This window comes from Girardinichthys multiradiatus, chromosome 8 (assembly GCF_021462225.1).
Source record: "Girardinichthys multiradiatus isolate DD_20200921_A chromosome 8, DD_fGirMul_XY1, whole genome shotgun sequence".
Lineage (NCBI taxonomy): Eukaryota > Metazoa > Chordata > Actinopteri > Cyprinodontiformes > Goodeidae > Girardinichthys > Girardinichthys multiradiatus.
Genome location: NC_061801.1, coordinates 21,820,777 through 21,836,300, shown reverse-complemented (window position 1 = coordinate 21,836,300; position 15,524 = coordinate 21,820,777). Strand labels below are relative to the sequence as shown.

The 15,524-nt window shown below is 40.1% G+C and overlaps 1 protein-coding gene across 6 annotated transcripts in view; it reads right to left on the bottom strand.

Annotated features, from left to right (window-relative positions):
- Nucleotides 1-15,524, bottom strand: part of LOC124872311 (astrotactin-2-like) — a 513,868-nt gene that overhangs the window by 210,282 nt on the left and 288,062 nt on the right. For all 6 annotated transcript variants that reach the window (XR_007039251.1, XR_007039252.1, XM_047372151.1 and 3 more), the window contains 3 exons: nt 11,837-11,921; nt 9,667-9,741; nt 2,859-2,996 (listed from right to left, as the gene is read on the bottom strand). Coding sequence is in view for 4 of the 6 variants with exons in the window: in XM_047372151.1 (XP_047228107.1) it covers nt 2,859-2,996; nt 9,667-9,741; nt 11,837-11,921 (298 nt within the window). In the remaining 2 variants the exon portion in view is untranslated. The remainder of the gene's footprint in view (nt 1-2,858; nt 2,997-9,666; nt 9,742-11,836; nt 11,922-15,524) is intronic.

The following is a 15,524-nucleotide window of genomic DNA, read 5'->3' as shown; positions in this document are numbered from 1 at the left end:
TCATTTATATAAGTTCTTTGCCTCCTAGTTAAATAGGGAGACTGTAATCTTTCATGAGTTCCTTTATGAATGTACAGAACCTGATTGGATCAGTGTGTTTTGTTTTTTTATTGTAGCTGCTTTACAGTGTGTCCTCATTTTTACAGTGTGTCCTCATTTTTACAGTTCACCATTTCTGGTTGTGAAATTATCGCAAAGTAAATGAAAGACCTGGGATAATTAATCTAGATGCATATAATAATCCTATTTACTGTACATCAGAAGCATACAACTTCCCTGGGAGTTCAGTGCTCCTGAGGCAATTTTAGTTAGCCTCTAAAAAGTTTATGTTTATGCAGCAGTGTAAGAAATTTGCAACATTGAAATATATGATACCCATTAGAAAAACCGGCGTCCTCTTTTATTAAAGTAATTTTCATATATGGTTTGCTGAATGTCACAAACCAAAAGCACCCAGGAGAGAGAAAGAGAGAGAGAGAGAGAATGTAGTGATCAATAGATAAATAGTACAACAGTATTTCAGTCAAAATCTTTATACTGAAGTAAATATAGTAAAGGCATTATTAGTCTTTGTTCCATTTATTCCACTGAATAAGGTGAAGATTTGATCACAAACTACATCACATCATAAAATCAGTAAAGGTCAGCTGCAATCACTGCTTAACTATGGCCTTTGTCACTTTCGACTGTGTAAGGTTTTGTTTTCCTGTGGCTGAGTGTGACTATTGGACGTGATTGTTCAAGAAACTTAATAACGTGCAAGCATACAGTAAACAACTGTGAGTGCGCACTTTTTCATTTCTCCAGTGTGTTCACAGAGGAGGGAAATTGGCTGAGAAAAAAAAATTTAAAAGGAAATATAGCTCTTCTCAACCAGAATCCACATACTCAATACTAAACTGTGGAATATGTTATTTCAGCTGACAACGTTACTTTGCTTAAGGTTCAAAATATATGATTGAGGTGTTTTTTACAACTGCATATACACTCACCAGGCAGTTTATTAGGAACACGTGTTTAAAGTACATCATCAGTGTTTTTGACTCCTTATTGAATCTAGGCCATAAACTACCTTATCAAGTGGGCAGTGAGTAAATACATAGCATAGATATGCTATGGGCTACTGGGGAAAATACTGATTACTTTGCCCCACTCATCTATTTTTTCCTGCCATTCTTTATTTATGCATTATATAAAGTTATTAACTTGAAATCTTTATCTCTCTCTAAGATACACTTAGCACCCTAACTGAACTATGTCTCTTTCCTGGAAAAGGCCATTGAATATATCACTGCCAGTATTGCAGTTGATATAATTAATTTGGTGTGCTCTCACTATTTTCCTCTTCCACAGAAAGTTCTACTGACTCTGTGCTTCTGTGTTTAGATGTGTCTCTTTCAGGGCCAAATCAATGGATCGATGGAGATATTGCTGCCAATAACTACGTGGACTATGTTATTCTTTTCCACAGAAAATACTTCCAGACCTGGGCTTCTGTGTTTTTTTCTGTCTTCTTTCTGTCCTCTCAACCCCTAGCAGGTTTTTCAAACTAAACCTGGTTCTGCTGGAAGTTTCTTTTAAGGTAAAGTAGATCCTGTCCACTGTCGCCACCTGCTTGCCCAGCAGGAGGGATTTCTGCAACATCCAGGACTCAATATAACTGGCTGGGCTTCCTTAGGTAACTTTGTACCAGTTGGCATTACATGATCAGTTGAATTTGACTGCACAAGTACTATGATTAGAAATTTGATGTAAACTTGACTTTATCATTGTATTTTATTAATTTAAACTGAAAGTCTGTGTAAAGTAGAAGTGCTATGGAGGCTAGTTTAAAAAGTAAGAGCTGTAGCTGTAGGCAGCTTTTTTTCCTCAAAATGTAAATTTCTCAAGTCTGCACAGACTCACAAAAAGCAAAGCTTTTAAAAACACCACACACTTACAGCCTTTCCAAAACTGCTTTTACAAGTGTGAATTATGGGAGAAGAAATTGTTAAGTCCACTTTAAGATAGTAGCTGCAGAAAACAAATTGAAAACAGCCCCTACATTGTAAAGTGGAAATTTATCATGTCTTTATTTACATTTAATTTATAAGTAAAACATCACAGATTCATTATATGGGTTCCACACACAGATCACTGTTTGAACCCTTAATGTATTCTCTGAAATGTTTTGTGAATTTCAGCAAGATTAGTAAAAGCCAGTGGCATATAGCTGTCTAGACCAGAAAGAGACGTTTTATGTTGCAAATATTTTGTTATTGCCCTGCAGGGCTGACTAAGCCATAAGCTTGTTGGTACAGCTGCACTATTTGTAGCAGTTGTTTTCCAATCCCTACAACTTGTAAACAAACAATTATATTTTAATTTATTTCTCATGTAATTTAACACCTAATTTGATGGCTGACTTCAAAATTAAAGAAATTTATGGAATTGTTTATAATTGCTTTATTTTCCTTCTGTTATGTTCAAACTTTTAATGTAAGCACAATACCCAGTTTTTGTTCTAATTACATGCATCAGTAAAATAAATAAATGAAAGAAGAACTGCTGTAATTAACATTGAGATGAAGTTTAGCTCTGTGCCAGCCTTACATATGCAGCATTGCTGGGCTGCAATATGCAATGCTATTCTGCCCTAATATCGGATTATATATATATATATATATATATATATATATATATATATATATATATATATATATATATATATATGCTTGGATGCTTCATGACAGCATTTATGTGTCAACCCGGCCATTAAGTGAAGAGTATAAAGTTCTGTAAACACAGAATTCAGCTGTTAGAAGGTCTGCATACTCCCAATTCCAGACTGGTAGTGCTCTGAGCTCGTTCCAACTTACCTGACCTCTCCTGGATCTTCGGTAACCAACACATCTGTCTTACAGCTGGCGATAGGGTTGATTGACAGCTCCACTGGTGGCACCACAAAGCTTTTGCTGACTGGCAGCCACAACCCTTGGCCCAAACTGTAGAATGATCTGTACAAGCATGAAAGCAGGTGCTCAAGTGAGATTACAAGATTTTGACAGAATAAACTGCCAAACAAAACATGTATGCAATTTATCCAATGTGTACATGTAAAGTGGAATTTGAAAGAAGGAGCTAATGTGTAGTATTGACGTAAGTGAAACATTGCTGACATACAGTATAATGTTACATACTTGGGGAAAAATACTCTTCAACACTTTTCTTAATGTGAATTTTTTTCTTTCAGTGTAAAACTCTGTTTCATCTTACATTAACCTTAAAATACAAGTGCAGGGCTTTTGCACTTTTAAATAAATCTATTATAACCTATCCCCCTCTAAACAAATTCATGTAACAAGTTCTGGTATGTATATTACATTATATTCCATTTTATCCAAAAGAAAAGGCTTTCAGCTCATATTGTATGCAATGTTTTGCCAAGTGTTAAATTTGTATTTAGCATTTGTGTTAACAATTTTAAACAGTGTGGTTCGGATGGCTAAATGGCAAACAAAACTCTGAGCGAAAGAGAAAAATCAGTTTATAAATGAAAATAAGAAATAAGTAATTTTTATAATTTTTATTAGCGAGATGTTTTCATTGCTTTGTGTATTTTCTTTGCCATATCCCTGTATTTTTACTGTTGATTATGGGGAAACAGTTCCTAATCATGTTTAATTGATTCAATGTGTCCTTAAAAAATAAGTCAGACATGCTTGCATTCAGCACATAAACAACGTAAATGGTTGTTTAACCTTGAAATGTGATATACAAGATGTTGTTAATATAAATATAAAGCATTTACTCAATCATCCGAATCATAAAACTCAGGTGTTCCAATCATTTTTATTTCCACAGATGTATAAAATTCAGCACCTAGGACTGCTGACTGCTTCTACAAACATTTGTAAAAGAATGGGTCACTCTCAAGAGCTCAATGAATTCCAAAATGGTACCATGAAAAGTTGCCACCTGTGCAATAATTCCAGTCATGACATTTCTTTAATACTAAACATTCCAGAGTTATAGGTTAGTGGTATTATAACAATGTGGAAGTCAATCTGTTGGTCATTTTCTATACCGCTTCTCCCGTAGTAGGTCACGGGGAAGCTGGTGCCTATCTCCAGCTGTCTATGGGCAGGAGGCATGGTACACCCTGGACAGGTTGCGAGTCCATCGCAGGGCAACACAGACACACACAGGTCAAACAATCATGCACACACTCATTCACACCTAAGGGCAATTTAAAGAGACCAATTAACCTAACAGTCATGTTTTTGGACTGTGAGAGGAAGCCGGAGTACCCGGAGGGAACCCACGCATGAACGGGGAGAACATGCAAACTCCATGCAGAAAGACCTCCGGCTGGGAATCAAGCCCAGGACCTTCTTACTGCAAGGCAGCAGTGCTATCAACTGCGGCGCCGTGCAGCCCTGATCCCACACTTCCCATTGTGGAATGGATTGGGAAAAACAGTAACTCAACCCGTATAGGGGTACGTACTATAACATCACAGAGCAGGTCCAGTGGATGCTGAGGTGCATAGTGCTCAGAGGTCAGCAACTTTTTGCAGGATCAATAGGTACAGAGCTCCAAACTTCATGAGGCCGATTAGCTCAAGAAGAGCATGTTAAGACATTCACAGCAAAGTAGCTGCATCCCAACCTTACTTTAACAAGTGCAAAGCAAAGCATCAGGTGCAGTGGAGTAAAACACAACAACACCGGATTCTAAAGCAGTGGAGAAGTGTTCTTTCAAATGATGAATGTTCTTTCTCTGTCTGGCAATTCAGTGAATAAGCCTTGGTTAGCCAGTTGCCAGAAGAACAACACCTGGCTGACTGTATTGCAGCAAGTGTAAAGTTTGGTGCAGAGAGAATAACAGTGTGGAGCTGTTAGTGAGGAGTTGGTCTCAGCCACGTAGTTACAGTGAAAGGAACTATTAATTCTTCAGCATACCAAGACATTTTGGAAAATGTCCTGCTCCCAACTTTGTGGGAACAATTTCGAAATGGCTCCTTCCTCTTCGAACATGACTGTACACCAAGTTCCATAAAGACATGGATGAGCAATTTTGGTGTGGAATAATTGAGTGGCTTGCAAAGAGTCATGGAAATACACCTCAAAGAAAACTATTAGGATAAATAAGAGCAAAGACTGCGAGCCAGGCCTGTTTACCCAACATCAGTGTCTGACCCTACAAATGTGCTTCTTGAAAATGGTCACAAATTCCTACTAACACATTCCTAAACATTGTGAAAATCCTTCCCCTAAGGGTTGAAGCCATTTTAGCTGCAAAGGCTGGACCCTCAATTTGATATTTGTATGAAGGCAGATGAGCAAATACTTTTGGCAATCTAGTTAATCTGTCGTGATCTGTCATGAAGCCAATTTAGAAAATTGAAATATTCTTGTTTTATTGTCAGAATAAAATAGTTCTATAGAATCTATAGCCTAATTTTTTATTTTTTTTTTATAAGTAAATTCATGTACCAAATTTTTATCATAATGAGAAAATATCAAGCTTTGTTTTGGTATAGCTCTTGCCTCATTTACTTGTTTAGTATGGTTGCAGTGTTTCAGCCCACATCACTGTGCAAATTGCTGAGCCACTGCACATCTAACATGCATAGACAAAGAATGAAATCTGAGTAGTTTGATGATTAATCACCAGTTAAGATAATGATCTAGCTCCATCATACATCAGAGATCTGATTGTTCCATACGTTCCTAACAGAGCACTTCGTTCTCAGACTGCAGGTTTACTGGTGGTTCCTAGAGTCTCTAGAAGTAGAATGGGAGGCAGATCTTTTAGTAATCAGGCTCCTCTCCTGTGGAACCAGCTCCCAGTTTTAGTCCGTGAGGCAGACACCCTGTCTACTTTTAAGGCTAGGCTTAAAACTTTCCTTTTTGATAAAGCTTATAGTTATAGAGTGGCTTAGGTTATCCTGAGCTATCTTCCTTATTTTTTACCTCTGTCTTCTTCCCTCCCTGTTGGATGGAGTAAGGGGGAGTCAGGTTTAGCCTAAACTGGCTCAGTCATGGTTGAGGTGCAAACACACCCTCCATTTCTGCTACCTGTATGACCCCTTCTCTTTTCCAATGGTTATAATCAGTCTGACAGAGAGAGGTATCCCAATCATTGTGGTTTTTAGTATAACAATGGCCATCAGGGGGATCTAGATGGACAAACTGTCTACTTTTAAGGCTAGGCTTAAAACTTTCCTTTTTGATAAAGCTTATAGTTAGAGTGGCTTAGGTTATCTTGTGCTATCTGTGTAGTTATGCTGTTATGGACTTAGGCTGCTGGAGGACATAATGACCACTTTCACCCTCTTCGCTACATTCTCACACTACTCTCCTATTTTGCATTATTTGCTGTTATTTCAGCTTTTAAGTTTGTTCTCTCTTTTCTCTTCCTAGAAGCTACACCTGGCCTGGCTCTGTGTCTACCTGTGACACCTTTCTGGAGAGGGGAATTGTCCGAGCTTCTGCTAGCAACAACTTAATGCTCACCCTCTACCGATGACCCACATGGCCTTGTCTTTCAGTGTTTAACCCTTTCTCTCTCCTAGACATGGCAATTAACTGAGCTTAACTGTAACTAACTCTATGTGCTCTCTTTCAGACTCTAACTTTGAAAACTGGCTCAGAGTTTATCTGTTCTTTCTTTCTAGGTGAAACGACTAAAGGAGCTACATCCATCAACATTTACTTTTCCTTCCCATAGAAAGGACTCCTGGATCAGTGCTTCTTTGTTCTTTTTGTGTCTCTGCTCTGTTCTCTCAAACCCACAGTCGGTCGTGGCAGATGGCCGCTCACACTGAGCCTGGGTCTGCTGGAGGTTTCTTCCTGTTAAAAGGGAGTTTTTCCTCTCCAATGTCGCTACATGCATGCTCAGGATGAAGGATTGCTGCAATGTCAACGCCAGTGACTGTCCACTGTCTCTACATGCTCATCCGGGAGGAGGGAATACTGTAAGTCACTGACTGGATGCAATCTGCTGGGTTTCCTTAGACATAAAAACGTTTTATCCAATTTGAATAAATAACTGAATCTGACTGCACTGTTCAATAATTAGGATGAATTGGAATGTATGTACCTGACTTTTGTGAAGTGCCTTGAGACAACATGTGTTGTGAATTGGCGCTATATAAATAAAACTGAATTGAATTGAATAAAACAAAGAATGGATCAAATATAACTAAATAGTACTTTATTGCTACATACTGTGTAATAAATATAATGTTAGAATAGTTTTGGTATTATCAGTTTAATTCAGATAGATTAAGTGTAAATGTTACCAACTTTGCTTCTTTATGGTTACTTAGACATGTTTTTATTTTTAATCTGGATAAATGTATATGTTATATAGATTCTAGCCATCTATAAATTAATCTAACAAGTATTATAAAAAAAACATATGCTTGGTTTTATGTCTTGGTTTTGTTTTTTTCAGCAATTTTGGTTTCAGTTGGGATACAAAAGCATCAAATAGATAAGACTCATTTAATTAATGTAAACTTTGCAAAAAACAGAACTTATAAATTATCTTGTAAACCATTTTAATGATCATGTTTTACAACAGTAGAAATACAATTTTGTGGAGCAGATGGCCCCAAAAGGGTCTCTGGAGCATCAGGGGAAGCTTTGAGATAGTTCAGCATCATTGTTATGCATGCTGATGCCCACTGGTCAATATTCCAAAAATAACTTTTCTTTTTCTCAGACATATTTGGTTTGAACAGGCGGTCAGGCAGTGGACCATAACTTGCTTGTGAATAGTTACACAAGGTACCTGTACTTTACAAGCAGTAGAAATATTAGCTGATATTTAGATAACAAATCTAAATATTTGTCTCAATATTTTTGGAAAATGCATTTAATTAATCTTGACCATTAAATATGTCAGTTTCACTTCCTTCATTGCCATTCTACATTTCTAAACAGATAAATCTGGGTTTAAGTTCTTTGCCAAAGGGTTTAGTTCCGATAAATGTGTAAAATATGTTACAAAAACAGTTCTTTAGGAGACAACTACAGATGTTTTCTTTTGTTTTTTTTATATATTCAAGGTATGATTCAATTAACAATCATGAACAAACAAATTGTTCCTTTAATAACCTTACAGCATATGTAAAAAACACACAAACAAAAAAACAAAAACAAAACACCAAATCTGTGCTGGAGCCATTCTTAGTGGTCAGAAAGCTATATCTATGCTTTCATGTGGTATATCTGGTTTCTGTGACTTCTTTTGTCAGCCCTATATATGTTAGGTTGACTGTTGATTCTAAACTGACTGTATGGTTATGTCTAATCGTTTTTTTTTTCTACCTATACATAAAGCTACACTTTTGCCACTAGGGATGCATAATCACTAATTCAAGGATACAGAGACAAACCTATAAACTCTGACAACTTTTAAGGTACAGTTATACTACTGCAGAGGATACTGCTGGAACCATAAAGAAGTCTATGCCAGCTGAAACTAGCTAAATATACCTTTGTGTGTACAACAAAAATCAACAGGACACTCTGTTTCAGTTTCCTCTACAACTTCAAACAGCCCACTGAAAAACCTTCAACATGCTGCAAATTTACTGATTTGAATTAAAGAATTTCAATACATTTCTTCTATCCTGGCCTCTCCTCAATATCTGACAGTTCAAAAAAATGATATAATCTATTCCTTTTGTGGAGCTGGTACATTAAGATCACAAGATGCCTTTATTTCTCACTGTTCAGGCAGCTCTGGTTTTACTGAAAGCCCACCAACTGCGAATCTAATCCTTTTTTCGATAAACCTCCTCTCTTCACTGACGTAGGAGACGGATTTCAGGAGGACTATCGCAGCCTTCTCACCTCCTACTCTAAACAGCACTGATATAAAAACGGTTCAACTCGAGACTAATGCAAGTTTCCACTTTACTGTTGCAACTTAACTCACTCCTGTTGTTATCTCTGTTTTTTAGTGCTTGCCTTTCTGTGTCTGCTACCTGATCACAAACATATTGTGGTGCTTTTAAATGGCAGTGCAGGCATAGAAAGTGAAGTGTGTTTCTGTGTACACTACAAATTGTGAATTTAGTCTATCAGTTCTTATAATGGACTCCACCTTAACAGCCATCCTTGCAAGGTCAGTGTAAAGAGGAACCTTGGTGACAAAGAATCCCTCCTACCTACATAAAACAAGGTCTGGGAGCATGAAATAGGAGTTGGATTTCAAATCAGTAGCTATCCTCTTTTGTAAAGTCCACCAGTTTCTGTTTTTTGAGGGGTTGGCTGCTTAAAAAAAGAGAAGCTGGGGGACAGAGAATGGGTCCCTCGGCTTTTACACTTCATGAAAAACGTCAAACACAATGACCCCATCAAGACCGGAGAGTGAAACAAAAAATGGCAGTAAAAGCATCAAAAATGAGTTCTTCCACAAGTTTTCCTTGGGCTATTCTGCAAAAACACACACAAAAAAAAAAACACTGGCAAGGCTTTACTCCAGCATAAGGTGTCTTTCTTTGTCAGTACAGCTGTATTTATATGCATCTGCCAACTACTGACCTGTTTTCTCTGTCACACACATGCAAGTCATATGTGAATTCATGTCAAGTACATGGCAACTGTCCATCACAGATGGCTAGCACAAGTCATGTGATCAGGAAATGCATCGAGGCGTAGGACTCACCTGAAAATTCTCTCTGGGGCTTGCTCTCCTGTGACTAGGTCATAACCTTTCTCCAAGTTAGCATATGGCCAAGGACTTAAGAGAGAACAAACATTAGCAGAGACACAAGCACAAAGACAGACATGAATTGTTTTATATATACATATACACACACATAATTCCTTAGTATTTGGTAGAATGGTATGTCCTAGATTAAATACTTTGACTATCCTTCCAAAGCTTCCCACAATAGTTGGAATTGTGCCATTTCTGCTGACAGAACTGATGTACCTGAGTTACTCAGGTACACTCAAGTTTGTAAGCCGTCTTGCTCACACACAGCGTTTTACCTCTGCCCCCTAAATTTGTATCAGATTGTGATCAGGGGTTAATGAAAGCCACTGTAAAACATTGACTTTATTTCCATAAGCCACTTTACAATTCCTTTGGTGGTATGATCAGGGTCATTGTCGATTTGTACGACCAATTTGTGCCCAAGCTTTAACTTCCTGGCTGATGTCCTGATATGTTTCCACATCATGTTCTTTCCCCACGATGCTCTCTGTTTTGTGAAGTGCACTAGTAGCCGAAAACACACACAACAGGATGCCTCCCCATACTTTACAGCTGGAAACAATCTGAACTATCCCAGGAAGGTTCACCAGCAATGTGTGTTAGGGAATGTGAAACCTTCAAGCGCACAAACATTTTCCTTATGTTGCTTGGGGTGCTTTTCTGGCATAATGACCCAGGCAGAGGAACAATGGTAGAGACTATATTTCCCATGTCGCCGATTCAAGGAGAAGAAAGTCCCTCGGGAGGTACAGTACATTTTACAGTGGCGGACTTGCTAAGGATAGCTTGGACCCCTATCATAAGTGCTTGCAGTTCTAGTTTCCATACTTTTTAGTCATTCTTTTGTGTTTGCTGCTCTTGTTCTTTTTATAATCTAATTTTAAACAGGGTTGCACATGCGATCTAATTTGACTCTGGGATAGTGTGTTATACAGTTCATTGAAAATATATTCTTGAACTGCATATTGCGCCTGGCTACAACCCAAAATCTTTTTGTTTTTTATTGGCAATATGTGTAATAGACTGACACAGATTTGCATATAATGGTAAATAGGAAGAATACAGATAGTTTAGAGATATTCCTACAAATAATAATCTGAAAAGTGTGTCCAGCATTGAAGTGTAATTTAGTTTTCTGCCACACATTGGTCTTATCTTAGCATTTGGTGCGATCTTTCTCACTGTATAATAATGGAAGATACTTTATAACTGGGTGCAAACTGATTGGCGACAAATAATAATTCTCTAAGAGTAGTTTTGTCCCAACTGAATGATCTAAATCAGGACACTGCCAAACCATCTGGCATTATTTGCTGATGACCCATTATTTAAGTGCATTTGGTTATGTCTTCTAAAGGTATTAAGCATGTTCTTCACAAACGGGTAAGACGGTGAAATAAATGTACTCTGTGATGCGTTCCATCTATGATCGTAATTATCCAATTTAAACACCCAGTGAGGAGAAGACACTTATTGTCCTGACAGAGGTTTTCTGTTTACGATTACCCTCTAGGGCATCTTTTCGAAAACAGTGAATGTAAAATTGATCAGTGACTGGACTGAAGCCAGCAGTTGACAAGCAAAGCTGAAATAAAATGTGACCAGTGACTTGAAAAAGCAGCTAATTGTCGAGCAAGGCCAGAGTCAGTAAAGGGGCTTGTGTTTCCCCCCATCTGGTTACTTTTTAAGGACTTTCTTTCCATCTCATTCTTTATTCCTCCCCTGCTCATGTATTTAATCACACACTACAACGTCCATCATGCTTTCTTTGTACACTTGTCTCATTCTTGAAAAAAATGTAAACACTTTACCTATGCCTTAGCATGTTTTAAGCTATTAACTACTAGTTCTTTCATTCCAGAATTAATTTCACCGTTGGTTTAGTTTACTTTTCTATTGTCCTAATATTACAGTTGGGTCATATAAGAGTACACAGATTTAAAACTTGCTTTAGAATAAAAAAAAATCATTAATTAAAAAATAGCCTTTATATATTAGTTAAGGATAATAAAGTGGGCCAGTAGAGTTGAGGTTATGGACTTTGAAATAATTTTCTATGGGTGTTCAGGTAAAATTATGTTTTCAGATGTGAGTAAAATGAGTAAACAGGTCTTACCCTTCATTGCGACTCCAGTCACTGCGAACACACAGGTGTTTATGAACAGGGTCAGGAGAATAACCCTCATGACAGCTGCATTCTCCTGTGATACAAAGAACAGATAGTTTAGAGATATTCCTACAAATACAGGGGAAACACAGAGGCAAACTTTATTTTCCCTTACTAAGGGAATTCATTGCCATTTAATTTGGCCTAAGCCGTTCATTAAAGATGTATCAACCAACTACGAGCTGGATTACGTAATTTCCCAGCTTATGTTCTTCTCTGAGGTAACGATGAAGTGCATTTACAGTGGCACCAGTCTTATTAGCTGGGGTCAGTTGAAATATTTACCTAAAGGAAGTGGATATTATTCTCTTGGGTTGTGCTGAAACAAGCCATCATGATATAAGAGCTCAATGTTTTCACAGCCGGTTGGTTGTTTAACTGAAGGACACTTCCTAGATTATAGCTACATCTTTTTTTAGTTTTCTTTCAGAGAAAAATTATTAGTTCCATACAGAGTTCTACATTCCGGAGTCAGTGAAATGGATTCTGCAGAAAAAAGTAGCAGAGTGTCTGATTCTTCCAAGTATTACAGCTAAGTCTTTTTATTTTCATCCCCACAAGGCCTTAACATCCTTGAGTGTTTTGTGTCTCGATACAAGATGTAAGCTCAATTCTGTGCAGATGGCTGGGCAGGCTGTAGCACAGAATCAACAGAGATATTCAGCTGGCAGCAAAACAGCCAGTTATATCACTCAGGTTGGTAATTTACCAGTGCTGCTCCATCCAGATAGCTGCTAAATTTCAAGTAGCCCATTGTGTTCCATATATCATTCACAAAAAAACATAAAACTTATGCATCATCCTTTAAAAGATCACTGTGGTTATCACTGATTTCACAGCGCATCCTAATACATTAATGTATCATAAAAAAAATATTTCAGCAATTAAATTAAAAAAGTTAAATTTGGTATATATATTGGATGTATGTCTGTTACAGAACTAAAAACAACAATGACAACTTACCAGATTTTTATTACAGAAATCTTATACCCATGTTATGGTCTACTCTATATGGGCAAAAACTGGCAACTTAGCCCTTTTCCAACAGACAGTCACTGAAACCCAACATAAGAATGGTGAGCCATAAAAGGTCATTGCTAAAGAAGCTGTATCCAGTCAAGTTAAAGGAAAGTTGAGTGGAAGAAAAATGTGTGTTTGAAAAAGGTTCACAAACAACAGGGATAACCACAGACTTAAAAGAAAGCTATTTCAAGGGATTTCCAATGTGTATCCAGAACATGGGCTACAATTGGTGCAATCCTTGTGTTAAGCCACTCCTGAACCAAAAACATCAGAAGCTTGTTACCTGGGCTATAGAATAAATTACTGGACAATATTTCAAAGTCCCTATTTTCAGATAAAAACAAGTTTTGCATTTTATTTATTATTTTTATTATTTTATTATTATTATTTTAATATTACATTATCATATATTAATATTTTATTGCCACCAGTCCTGTTCATAACTTTCATGAACAGGATTTCTAGGTGCAGCCAAGGGCTGGAGGGGGTCTGGTATGGAACCTACAGCATGCTCTGGGGCGGTTCGCAGCTCCCCCAAGTCCGAGGCCATGGTTCTCAACCAGAAAAAGGTGCCTTGCACTCTTCAGGTTGGAGGGGAGCTCTTGCCTTAAGTGGAGGAGTTCAAATATTTTGGGAAGCTTCCAATGCAGGGTGGCCAGGCATTCCCTTAAAGATAGGGTGAGGAGGTCGGCCACCCAGGAGGAGCTCAGAGTAGAGGCGCTGCCCCTCCACATTGAGAGGAGTCAGTTGAGGTGGCTTGGGCATCTGATGCCTCCTGAATGCAACCCCCGGGAGGTATCCCAGGCACATCCCACTGGTAGGAGGCCCAGAGGACAGTAAAGGACACGCTGGAGAAACTATGTCTCTTGGCTGGGGTGGGAACATCTTGGCCTCCCCCAGATTAACTGGAGGAGGTGTTTTGGGAGAGGTAAAAGTTGGGGCGTCTCTAGTTAACCCAAGACCCGGTCCAGGATTATATTATATTATATTATATTATATTATACCCCTCCTTGAACCGCCACCTTAACGTGGTGGAGGGTTTGAGTGCTCAAATGATCCTAGAGGCTATGTTGTCTGGGGCCTAAATGCCCCTGGTAGGGTCTCCCATGGCAAACAGGCTCTAGGTGATGGGTCAGACAAAGAGCGGTTCAAGAATCCTTCATGAGGACTACAATATCGAGGCACGTGACGTCGCACGGTACGGCGGAGCCGGGGTCTCACCCTGGAGCCAGGCCTGGGGTCGGGACTCGATGGAGAGCGCCTGGTGGCCCGGTTTCTCCTCGCGGGACCCGGCCGGGCCAAGCCCAAACGAGAGACACGAGGCCATCCCCCTGTGGGCCCACCACCTGCAGGGGGAACCGTGACTGACAGGTGCAAATAGGATTGGGTGGCGGACGAAGGTGGAGACCTCAGCGGCCCGATCCCCGGATGCTTAGGCTGGCTCTAGGTACTTGGAATGTCACCTCGCTGGGGGGGAAGGAGCCTGAGCTTGTGCGGGAGGTCAAGAGATATCGACTAGAAATAGTTAGGCTCGCCTCCACGCACAGCGTGGGCTCTGGAACCCATCTCCTTGAGAGGGGTTGGACTCTCTTCTACTCTGGAGTGGCCCACGGGGAGAGGGTTGGTGTGGGTTTGCTTGTTGCCCCCGAGCTCAGCCGTCTCGTGTTGGGTTTTACCCCAGGGGATGAGTGGGTCGCATCCCCTGCGCCTTCGGGTTGGGGATAGGTCTCTGACTGTCGTCTCGGTATACGGGCCGAGCGGTAATGTGGAGTACCCGGCCTTCTTGGTGTCCCTGTCGGGGGTGCTGGATAGTGCCCCTCCCGGGGACTCCATTATTCTGCTGGGGGACTTCAACGCCCACGTGGGAAATGACAGTGACACCTGGAGAGGCGTGATCGAGAGAAATGGCCTCACCGATCTGAATCCGAGTGGTGTTTTGTTATTGGACTTCTGTGCTAGTCACGGATTGACCATAATGTTGAAACATAAGGGTGTGCATCAGTGCACTTGGCACCAGGACACCCTAGGCAGGAGGTCGATGATCGACTTTGTTGTCTTATCATCAGACCTTCGGCCGCATGTTTTGGACACTCGGGTGAAGAGAGGGGCTGAGCTGTCCACTGATCACCACCTGGTGGTGAGTTGGATCCGCTGGAGGAGGAGAAAGCTGGACAGACTTGGCAGGCCCAAGCGCATAGTGAGGGTCTGCTGGGAACGCCTGGCGGAGCCCTCGGCCAGGGATGTATTCAACTCCCACCTCCAGGAGAGCTTTGACCAGATCCCGGGGGATGTTGGAGACATAGAGTCCGAGTGGACCGCTTCTATTGTCAATGCTGCTGCCCGTAGCTGCGGCCGAAAGGTCTGCGGTGCCTGTCACAGCGGCAATCCCCTAACCCGGTGGTGGACGCCGGCAGTAAGGGATGCTGTCAAGCTGAAGAAGGAGTCCTATCGGCTGTGGTTGGCTTGTGGGACTCCTAAGGCGACTGACGGGTACCGTGAGGCCAAGCATGCTGTGGCTCGGGCTGTGGCAGAGGCAAAAACTCGGGCCTGGGAGGAGTTCAGTGAGGCCATGGAGAAGGACTACCGGTTGGCCTCGAAGCGATTCTGGAAAACC